This window comes from Bacillus rossius, chromosome 1 (genome assembly GCF_032445375.1).
Source record: "Bacillus rossius redtenbacheri isolate Brsri chromosome 1, Brsri_v3, whole genome shotgun sequence".
Lineage (NCBI taxonomy): Eukaryota > Metazoa > Arthropoda > Insecta > Phasmatodea > Bacillidae > Bacillus > Bacillus rossius.
Genome location: NC_086330.1, coordinates 91,171,820 through 91,184,207, shown reverse-complemented (window position 1 = coordinate 91,184,207; position 12,388 = coordinate 91,171,820). Strand labels below are relative to the sequence as shown.

Sequence of the window (12,388 nt, the reverse complement as noted above, 5' to 3'; positions counted from 1 at the left end):
TTGAGTCGCGCGCCATGGACAGCGACGAGTGCACCGTGATCATGGGTGCCGAGGGAGGTGGAGGGGGAGGGGGCCCCGCCGACGAGGGGGAGCTCATCCCAGTCGCGACTCTCATGGAGAAGGCCAAGTTCTACACGTCGCTGTGCCTCGGCACGACGGCCATCCTCTCCGTGTTCGGCTTCCTGTTCCTCATCCCGTTCGTAGTGGACCCGGCCATCACGTCCATCATGGCGGACTTCGAGCCGCGGCCCGTGACGTGCGTGACCGTCAGCCACGTGTACGCCGAGGGGCTGCGCAACTGCTCGTGGGCGTCGTGCCGCGAGGGCTGCACGTCGGCGGCGCTGCGCTGCCACCAGATCCTCGTCAACTACTCGCGGCGCGCGTGGGCGGAGGAGGGCGCCCGCCGGCCCGACGAGTGGGACGTGGCCGACACGCGCCTGCTTGTCAACACCGAGGGCTGCGGCTACCCGCCGCGCGTCAACTGCTCCGAGTTCGCGCGCCGCTACGGCCGCACGCGCTCGCCCTTCCCCTGCTACTACAGCCACGCCTACCCGGAGCTGGTGGTGGCGCGCTACAGCTGGGACGACACGCTCAAGTACCTCATCCTGTCGCTCGTCGTGCCCACCCTGCTGTTCGGCGCCGCCATTGGCGTGCTCAGCTACTGGTACTGCCCCGGCTGCAACCGCGCCTGCCACGGGAACAACGACTACGTCGAGAAGTTCCCCGACAAGGACGAGTGAGTTAGCCTTGCGTTTGCATGTCGGCTGTACTAGGTGTACCAGTTTCTTCAGAAGCATTGTCTGTCTTTGGGGAGATTGAAGAACGGGCAGGATTGCAAAGGGACCACTCAACATTGGGAGATAGGTTTCAGTATCAATATGAGGTAGTAAGTGAAATGGGTAGACCGAAGGATAAGAAAGCATCAAGACCTGGTGGTGGGTGGTAGAGCCTTGTGTGCCTGGTGTTTGCTCAGTCGCTGGGGGTTGGAAAGTAGCCAGGACAGTGTAAGGAGGCAGTGGGCGGAGAGAGACCAATTGCACACCAGTTAGCTTTACATTCAGCATGGGAAAGTTGGTGGGAAGGTTGGTATGAAAATATGTGGTAGGTAGGAGAAACTGGTGGAATAGATCAGTGAGGGCAATATGATTTTAAATGGAAGTGACAGTGGGAAACACAGATGGCTAGTTTATTAATGGATTTGAGGGAAGCAGTAGACGCAAAGTAGGTGGATGGATGCTTTGTAAATTTTGAGCAGTTGTTAGATAAGGTACCACATGGTATGGTGGACATGCTGGAGAATAATAAGGGCAGTAAAATGGTAAAATGGATGTGAAATTTCTTGCGAGAGAAGAAGCAGAGGTTTTAGTGAGTGGTCAGGAGAATATGAGCCCCTGATGTCACACTCATGATAAACGATTTGGTTGGAAATGAGATGAAAAGCAGATTAATACTGTTTGTAAATGATTGCGAGATTTATAAAGTGTTTGGAGGAGGGCATTCGCTAAGAGACTTGAGCAGGTTGGATCACTGGGCAAAAGAGAATGGAATGTTATTGAAATAAATATCAGCAAGATAAAAATTGTGATGTTTACTATGTAAAGAGTTGTAGGGGGGGGAAAAGTATCATTGGAAGGGGCAGCAGATAGGGGTGGTAGAAAGTTATAAAGATCTGGGGTGGGAGGTGTGGAAGAGGCTTCAGCAATGGAGTATGGGACTGAAGTATGGAACCCAAGCCTGGTGACAGAGGTGCACGAGTTGCTGAATCTGCACTAGAAGGTGGAAAGAAGGGTGATGGGTACATGGGGCTGGATGGACAGGCCAACTGTGCTGGTTTCTAATCTTGGGCAGGACACGCTGCAGGGTATGGGGTGGACAGAAAGGCTAGGGAAAGCTGGGGAACTAGCTAGTGAGTTAGGTTTAAAGGGGGAGTAAAGGCCATGAGAAAAAGCTCTGAAGGGTTTGACGAGATCTGGGTTGGAAGGGGACGATTTTCAGTTGATATGAGCAAAATGAGTGTGGGAGTTTAGAAAGAGTTTAAGGGAAAGAAAATTTAGGTAAAACCTTACCACCAGGTTGATGCCAAGTTGCAAGAACAAGTTTAAAATCAAGGTGATTTTTATCAGCTTTTTACTCACAAAACACAAAAGTTTCACACACATTACTGTGACATTGCAATAACGGTATTATGTTTCTGCTTCAATCAGTGACCATTACATTTCTGAAATGTATTTGGAAACTCTGTATGCTGCATAGCATAAATGATATCCAACATTTCAGTATGTGCAGTTGAAACCATATTTTAAGGGCAATGGCCTCAACAAGTTAGTAAATTTACATAAGTTTTATAAAACTGCAGTCTACCAGTCATTAACTATTAAAAAATTGAAACTACAAGTAAGCAAACTGCAATACAAAAAAAAATGGAAAATGTTATATGGGATGACAACCAGCTGTTAGAACGATGGTGACCCATTTTTTGGGTCAGCTGAATGTAGCATTAACTAACAATTGCAGAAGGAATAAATTAAGATCAAGCAAAGAAAGCATCAGCAACAGTTATGATTCTGAAACTATTGAGAAAACTGACTATATGAGCCCCACTTTCCTGTTCTACCTGCAAACAGTTCCCCTGCAATCACAAAGTCCATAAACATGGCTTTTGTCTAACAGGCTCCAAATTCTTGTCAAATATTTTATTTTATACCTTACTTGATGCTTGCAAAATTATTTTTACTATAAATTCACAGGGGGATGTTCAGGGAGAACGATTGTGGGATTTATCTCCCTCCCTTTCCGAAATTCTAAAAAATATCATTTCCATCAACAAATGTAAAGAATTTGAAAGCAAATAGCAGGCAAAGTAGTTCTTGCCCCCCCCCCCTCCACCCCTCTTTTTTCCTTCCCGAAAGTAAATTCTGTTTATCAAGTACAACAAGTGCTATACTGTAACTTTTTACTCTCTTTGTTTTTAAGTCCCACCTAACCTCCTAGCTCAAAATCGAGGGTGCACCACTAAATAAACATGTATGCATTCACAACATACGTGCGATGACCGGGTGTAAGGATCATGATCTTTTTTTCCTTGTTCGCAGTGATGATGAGGAAGTTTATTATGAAGAAGAAGAATACTGAGCTTAAACCAAGCCACATTCTGAAAAGAAGTTTCGCAGAAGACTATGGATCACAGGAGTACAGCTGTCTTAAATATTGTTTCTCACAAGAAAACATTATTCACACTGAGACTTTTGTGTGTACAAGAGATCCGAGCTTTAGGTCCACATTTAATAGGACATAAATTCCAAAACAGCACAAACGTTTTCGACACATTTCTGTTGTATTCGGTAAGCTGAAATGTGGATGAAACTTTGTGTGCTGTATGAGTTATTATTTTCACAACTAAAATAACTTTTTTTTAGGTAAGCTAAGTGGTAGTGACAACTCAGTGCAAAGAATTTTGTGATGACTAATACCAAAAATGACTTAAATAATGAACACATAAGTCTATAAAAACTGTTATATTGTATACAGCGTATTTATTCTTAGGTAATGTTGGAAAATTGTTTTGTGTGAGTGCAAGTAAATAAGACGTTTAAAGGTTTTTCCTCCACCTTCTACAAATTCTTTCAGCTACACACCATATTTCTGTGCTAATGGTAGTATCCAAGATGTCATAGTATTTGCCAGCAAGTCTGTTTATTGAGGGGCATCAGATATTAAAATTTTACAAGTAAGATGTTTATCATCACGGCTGTACAAATAATTCACATAATTCCATTTTACCATGAAAGATGTTAGCAAATCAGAGTGACCAAAATATGAGAAATACATGATTACATTCCTGCTGTTGTTTCAGTATATGGTCTTTAATTACTACATACCTCATGTTTAGTGTTTTATGACTTGCCTGTTTCCTATCTGGGTGTAGTAGCATGTTTGAAAATTTTTTACTTAATGTGTAGTTGAATATTGTAAATATGGTAGGTTTGTCCTAAAATAGTCACACACGTTGTTTAACTAATGTGGCACATTAATAAGTATAAAGTAAAACAAAACTCCAAATTAATATCATTATTATACCTTCGACTACTTATGTTAATAAGTCAGGAATTTTAGTGATCATAACTTGATGAATCTTGTATTATGTTTCTCCTTAAGAATATTATATAACTATTAGTCAATAACCAGTTAACCAAAATTAAATAATAGTATGTAGCAACATTTGTAATACCTACTTGCACCAACAAAAAAATAGTGAATTTGCTTTATGCAACGAACTTAAGTAGTTAAGTAATTTTTTTTTTCTAAACCAGGAAAGATTAAAGTTTATTCCTTGAAATATCTGATTTTTAAAATTTACACTTAATTTAATTTTTCATATATTTTCTAAAAGCAAGTAGTTTTTACTGAAAAATACCTTCTGTTATTAGGACATAATTTTTTTTTTCTAGGTGTGGCAAGACATAAAAAAAAGAAATAAATGCAACATTTTAAATATAGTAAAATGGCTTCATAATAAAACTGGAATCTTAATCATGATCAAAAGTTTTAAAAACATTTCTTTACATAGCATGCTGAGAAATTACATGGCAATACATAAATGTACCTATCTACTTATTTGCTAACTATTCAGTTTTAATTTTTTTTTGCCACTGCATAAGACCCATAATATCAATATTTTTAGCTTTACACCAAACTATAAAACTGAATTTTCAGTCAAACATTTATTTATAAATTAAACCAGTGACATTATGGTTATTTTAAACATGACAAACCCAATTAAAATACTTTGTTTAATATAGTAGTGAGCTTGAAGTGTACTCGGTGGATGAAGAGAGTATGTTCCTCAAATAATGTCTTAAAAAATGTTCAAATTTTACGAAATTCATTAGAGCTCAAAATCATAATCAGTATTATAAAATAAAGTTTTGAAAATGCATGCTATTTTCACAGTAGGTAATATTTTCTGCTTGTGAGATATTCTCAACTTGCACATGTAAACCAATAGCAATATTAATTTCATATCAAAAAAAAATTACATCACTAAACAAAGCTTTTGTAGAAAAAACTAACATAGGCAAAATACATATTAATCACAAAATTTGTCTGCTCAAAAGTGACTACTCATTATTAGTAATTATTTAATTAATGACATGAAATGTTGAAGTAGGAGGTACCTACTGTAGAAACCATATCTTATGTGTTGTACGTGGAAGGTATAAAAATATTGTGATGGAAAACAGTTGTTTTAACCTTCAGTATTACTGTTGCTAAGCAATATTTTATCCAAATAAATATGTTTTATTATTGAATGTGAATTTATATCCAACAGTTGTGATCAAAATACTGCATTATTGTTATGAAACCTGAAAAAATGTATAGTAATAGATATTCTGGGGGTTTAGTAAAATGCTTGAGCCAGTTTTCTTGAAAAATGTATGACCTCAATCACATTTAACTCAAAGATAAATTGTCACTTTACTTGTTAAAAATATGTAAAAATGTTTTCCAATATCTTCATATGCAACTTGCCAAATCAGTGTTTTTCAGGAGTGGTATATATGCCGAAGCATTAAACAGATGTCCTCACCTATCTGTAATAAAATTTCCCTGACTTTACCTCTATAAAAATTTCACGTTTTTCTGACTAATTTATTTAAACTATTTACCTATTTTGCAATTCTCTGAAGGAAAGAAAGAAAATAAAGCCACTACCATCCCCATAGCTAGCCTAGTTCTCCCTCTACTTTCTTTCTTTATTTTATATACAACAGAACCTTGTATACACCATTTTATAGTGGTTATGAATATACACTTAAAAAACATATAAAAATAGGTACGCTTTCACAGTCTGAGTGATGTCAGACTGGAGCATGACATTTTCTCCTCTAAGTACCCTAATTGTGGAATTTTCATGACTTTTCCCAGGATTGCAAATGAATATCCTGATTTTCCCTGACCAATTCCAACTTTTCTGACTTTCCAGGATGTGGACACCTTGTTTAATGTACATCAGAGAAAAAGAAACAAATACTGTACGAATATATTATAAAATTATTTTTTGTTTTATTTTTTAATTTTATTTTTAATAGTGCACTGATTTTTATGCAAGCAATGTGGGACAAGGAAAAATTGTGCTAAAGTATTTTTTTTTTAATCTGATGTAGTCTACTAATATCAGTCATTAAAAAACCCTGATTTCTTAGTTGTTTTCCCACAAACAATGCTAATGCATCTTTTAAATGTACACTTTAATTACATGATTACATACCACTTGAGTTACTAGCCTAAATACCTGGATGTTCCTGAACACAGGTTACGTCAAATTACAGCATTTAATGTTCAGATGATTTGCAATCCATGAAAGAGCGGCCAGAAGTAGAATGATACTAGTAGAGGTATCTAAAATAAATAAACAGCTTTTCAGTTGCATGAAGCACAATGAGATGGTACATCAGTAGCCTCAAAGTTTTAAACCATGACACTTAAACCCTTCAATTAAAACTGAAAAAACGCAAGACAGATATTTGTCCTTCCATTGCTCAGTTAAAAGATCACCGTAGCCTTTTCCGACAACCTAACACGTTACGTCCAAATGTGTCAATTCTCAAAATGCAGGAAAAATGGGCTGTGTACGTACAACATGATAAAATCCAAGCCTTAAAGCATATATTGAAATAGAGTATGTACGTAAAAACATTAAACATTCGTGAATTGGTTTTGAAATAAACACAGTAGTCCCAAGAGATTTATTAACATGGTTCTCTACACTGAAAAAGTTTAAGAAAATGACATGGAAGCAAATTTAAAATAAAAAATTTACTACATTAAGTAAAGTTTAATGATTCTATCACTTTTTTTAAGTGTTAGGAAAGTAATGAGAGCTTGCTAGATTCATTAACAAACCAAACATACTATTATAATTAGCATACACTAAAAAATTGTGCTGTTTAAACATGATACATAGCCAAGACCAAAATTTGTTTTCGCCTCACTGTGTTGGAGATAATTTACCACGTATGGTTTTCCACCTTCAAATGACCTGACTTTCCCACTCAGTACTCTTAAGATTATAATTTAAAAAACACATATGTAGCTCATTTATGGTAATGCATAGAGCTTCTAAACTCCCAGAATTTTTTTTATCAAAGATGTGAAGGTGTGCGAAGTGATATTTACATACAAATATATGATTTAATGGCGATACAATATTTGCAGATTCAAGAAAGCATGTCCATAAGAACAAAATTTTGTCAGTAAAAATATTTTATTTCCTACCCACATATAACACTGACTATAGCTCAAATAAGAGTGATTGTTTTTTCTATTACAACACCTGGCTTATACAACATGAGTATATTTTGCAAATAAAAGAGGAAAGGTTTTGCAGTCTCTGTTTTACTGTGCTTTACCCCTATTCCTATGTAACATTAAATTATACAAAACTATGTAACGAAAAAAGTGCACTTGTGATAATGAACACTATCATTTCACTTCATAGTGTTGCACAGTGTCATCGAACACTGGTCAGCTGTTTATGGCTGCAAACCATCATTCCCAGCTAAATGAAACCACTCAAGTCTCTACGGATCCAAATCATGAGGGGCACGTGAAATGAACCATGACCCATCCGTGTAAGTGTTAGTCTTCTTCTGTTAACATTTAGCATTCACATCAACTCGGTATACAGCTTATATGGTTTTTTTGTGTAAGGCCGGAATTAAATGGAGCGAATTCATGCAACTGGGGTTTTGAGTACACATTTCATATACATGTAAATTATTAAAATTTTAATGTTTTTACTAAAAAAATAATTTAAATAAATTTAAACAAAATAACATCAAAACCTATTTAATGTTTTTCAAAAAACATTATTTATGTGAATGAAAATAAGGTACATTACTTAACAACATTAAATCACACTTTACCAAGTATCAATCCACTTTGAAACATGAAACTATTTCTTCTCCCCCTCCAGATGTCGTCGGGATCCGCTCCTGGGCTGAAAGCCACAGAAAACTACAAGTAAAGTGCCAGCAGCTCTATTTGTGTTCAGTGGAATGTTCTGGAGGAAAACCATCCCCACCACCTACAATTACAATTTCTGGTTGTTGAATACTTCTTGAGTTTGCACTGTCGATGCTAATTTCAGCTTATTGCCAACAGATCATTTGTAAGTAAGTTTTCAGTCAGATTATGATCTCAAAGAAAAGGAAATAAACTGAGAAATTACTCTAATTTCATTAAATGACAAGAGTAAAATTTTGAGTTACTAATTGATACTGACTTTTGCTTGATACATAATTACACAAGATTTTTGCAGTTTTAATTATGAGCAGCTAAATCAATAGTAGCCAATCCCTGTTTTTGAATCTGTCTTCATATTAGGGAGTAGTCAAATGGGTGCCCCACTAAAGCTATGATAACTGGAAACACGAAATCAGTAGAATGGTTACAATAAAATACTTCACTAATGAAAGTGATAGGTCTTTTGCCCTTTTCAATGCATTAGTGTCGAGAATAGCCTTGAAAATAGGCCCCTGGAGAGGGCCCCACTCAGCACAAATGCCATCTAGGATCTTTAACTACCTGGCTTCCCAACCTGACGCTCCGGGTGGAACGCAGACCCAACAGAAAAGAGCAAGTGCTCATGATGCCACGAAGCAGGCCGCCAGAGATGTATCATGCCCCGAAATCACAGCACTAGGAAAGTTACAGCATAAATTACATGCAGCAAGTATACTAGGTACTCGCCTGCAAATTCAGTCATTGCGAACAAACTTGCTCAATGTTAAAACTCTTTAGCTGTGTCATTTGACTATATTTAAAAAAATGCATGAAATATTGCTTCCTTGCGGCATGCGACTTTTGTCGAATGGGGTGATTTCCTACCCTGTGGATGCATGTCTATGGTCCAACTAGTTTTTATTTGGTGCTGCTATCTGTAAAATCTATACCTCGATGTGGCGTGTATTTTTTACCCACAGAAACACTAGTACATATTTACATATTGTGTGTGTTATTTCTGACTGGTTTTTCTACACTTTCTGGATAAAATGTGCATTTCCTTTTTTCGCAGCTACTTGCTTTGCTCCAGCAAGCACAATTGGAAACTGGTTATACTTTTCTAGTTTTCTTGCTTGTCATATGCCATTGCTACTGTTTTTTTAATTGATCGTTGACTAATAAACAATTTAAGTACAAAAATGTTTAAAAAATAAGTAATAATATTCATTCTTTTAGTTTGTTTTTAATAAAAACAATAAATTAAAAAACCCAAATACAATGTAAAACCTTTCATGAAGCAAGTAAGAGATGTGTAATCGACACTTGCTGATATTCTGAAGTTATGATCACACGTGTACATGATTTTTTGCCGATGAGTATCTATGAAGTAAACTTGTGCAATTAATTGATGCTCTTGCACCAACAATAGAAAACTCTTTTTTACAGTCCATTTACTACATTAAAAGTTTTGAATTTTATAATATAAATATTCATCAATTAAGAATGATTTTTTATTATGTTAGAACTTACAGTTGTACTAAAGATAAACAAATCATAAGGTAAAAAAGAGTCATTCTAAAAAAAAAAAAGTGTATGAAATATCACACAAAGACTTTACGCACTAGGACAAAACTGTCAAATTTTCTTCAAGTTTATTAAATAAAAGTAGCACTAAGAAAGGTATAGAATGCAGGTAGGTTTCAAATTAAATCAAGTACTTTCCATTGACCATTATGTCTATTTCATATAGTTTAAAATGGCTTCAAATTTATTTTCTTTTGAATAATGTTAAAATAAATAGGTGAATGGTTTCTAGAGAGCAGTATTATTGTTAGGGGAGGAAGATCAATTTATAGAATTTAGCTCTAAAATCAACTTAACAAGAGATAGTACATAGGTAATCCTGCATAAAAAATCTGAATATAAAATAATTTCAATTTAATTAAAGATTAAAAAAATACCAAGCAATACAATGGAGTCCCATTAATAAAAATTAATTGGGACTAATACATGTTCAGATTACCATATCTTCAGATTAGCCTAATAATTTCCGTAGTGCAATAGCGTGTAGTAAAATACTCTCTATAAGCATTAAGTTATCATGTAACTAAGTCTACAATAGTTTTAAAAGCACAAAATCACTATTCATGTTGATAATTGCGTCAAAGACATCAAAAATTATTTTGAAAATACTATATATATATTACCTTCAAAATTCGTTCAGAGTATTGGAGTAGCCGATATTTTTGGATTACTGGGACTCCGCTGATATAAAAAATTTACGAGAAATAACACATAGACAGTAAAAAGATCTAGAAATTTTTTTTTAAGGTATCTATAATGGAGTTAACAATAATAAAGTACATAGTAAGCTAGGGTAGGATGTAGGATGTTGCAAAGTGGAATTATACTTAGTACAGTTATTTAACGCTGTAAAGAAATGTCCCTTATTTTAACTCATGTAATTTTTTTCCCTCCACTTTATAAAATCATTTCGAAGGTTTTTTTGGTTTTTGTAAATTTTTTTAAGTAGAAAGATGGGATGGGAAATTTTATGCAAGTAAAATATTTTCAGCAAACAAATATTCAGATAACCATCAAAGTTCAACATAACTGAAATTAAACAGTTGTAGGATGTAAGGACTAAATAAATTGGATGGTGTTGAAAGTCCAACAACTTGTATGGCCCGATACCTGGCCGTAGCGCACATCAGGCCCGGGCTGTGAAGGTCCGCGACCCAGCTAGGCCGGACGAGGGATGTGATGGACTCGCATTCATGCAGGACTCTAGTGACAAGTATATTACTGAGCCAACCAATACATTTGTATTATTTCAAAGCAGTATGTAGTTCGAATTTTAAGAGACTTTGTAAAAATAAAATGTTAGAGAAGTTGAATGCTACACATTAACTATCACAGCTTTGAAATTTTCTTTATCTCGATAGTATCTCCCAATTCTACTGTTCAAGCATAATTTCACTTGATTATTTTCACTTGTATTTAAATTTATATTTGCAAAGCATTATAAATTAATATTTTCTGACTCATTCTTACATACTAGCCATATTCTTGGGGGGGGGGGGGGGGGGAGGAGGCACCTGCCTCTCTGTCTGAAATGGATAAACAAGAATGCCCTGTAGTTAGAGAAATTAAATAATATTTTACCTTTTATTATTGTTTAATATTACATGACCCCATGGACACTTCTCCCTCATAAAAATGTAGAATTCTTAAAGATACCTTCCTCCCCTTCTAATAAACCGATGTTTTGACCAGGTATTTACAGTTGAAACAGTTCAGTTACCCTTTTAATTATTGTCATCTTTAACAATGTAATAAAATACTTTGGTTTCTAAAAGCAAGGTTTATATGCTGTTGCACTAAGCTGCCAATAATACACTAATGTACAGGACGGACACAGAGAGAGTATGTACTTAAAGAATGCAGAAAGGAGGGGGAGTAATAAATGGTACTTATGTGTCAGTCGTAAAAAGTCATACCGGATTTTTACCTGAATTATAAGGCAACTTTATCCATAGCAGTTCGTAAATATAAACTAAATTTATCATAAAAATGCCAGTTTGTATCCAAAATAAACAAATTTATGGCACTGCAACTGATTTGCTGAATACCATATTTACTAGTGTTAGCGCGCCCTCGTGTATAGTGCGCACCACGATTTTTGCAACAAATTCCAAAGAAAAAAATTAAATTTTTTCCCCCATAAATAAATTTTACTAACATTTTGTGGTACCTGTTAAGTAATTACTTATGAAACAAATGATTATTTAAATTGATGTGTGGTGATGCGTCAGGAAAACACTTAAAATCTGCTGTGTAGACGGAAGATAATGAAGCGCTGTCTGTATCGTCACAACTGGTACGAGGACGGGAGGGAGGGAGGGAGGGAGGGAGGGAGGGAGGCAGGAACGGGACTATGACCATCAAGTAACCTTGACAGTTGACAGGACTAAACACCACCACTCCCGTCACTTAGCTTCTACATAGATTTTTCAACTGATAGTTAACACATTTTTAGGGACACGCAAAATGAAACGTGCCACGCTACGTTGCTAAGCTGGCGCGGAGGACTAGATGACTCACCAGTAACTGCTGGGACGAGGAAGCAGCAAAGGAAGTGGGAGGGGGACTGGTGACAACATTCTCTCTCGCTCTCTCTCTTTTATTTTACTAGCTGCTGTGCTGGCTTTCTGTAGAGGGGGAGGTCTAAAAATAAACAAGAGACGTTGATGTGCGAGCTTGCGCGCGCAGATGTGTGTGTGCTGTGAGCGTGTGTGCGTGTGTGCGTGTGTGTGTGCGTGTGTGTGTGCGTGCGTGCGGGCGTGCGTGCGTGCGTGCGAAAGAGAGGCCTTGTTGCTTGTGC

The 12,388-nt window shown here is 36.4% G+C and overlaps 1 protein-coding gene across 1 annotated transcript; it reads left to right on the top strand.

Moving 5' to 3' along the window:
• The first annotated feature begins 14 nt into the window (after nucleotides 1–14).
• LOC134531999 (protein tipE) lies at nucleotides 15–740 on the top strand. The gene has a single exon (XM_063368155.1). The coding sequence runs from the start codon at nucleotides 15–17 to the stop codon at nucleotides 738–740; it is 726 nt and encodes a 241-aa protein (XP_063224225.1).
• The last annotated feature ends 11,648 nt before the right edge of the window (nucleotides 741–12,388 follow it).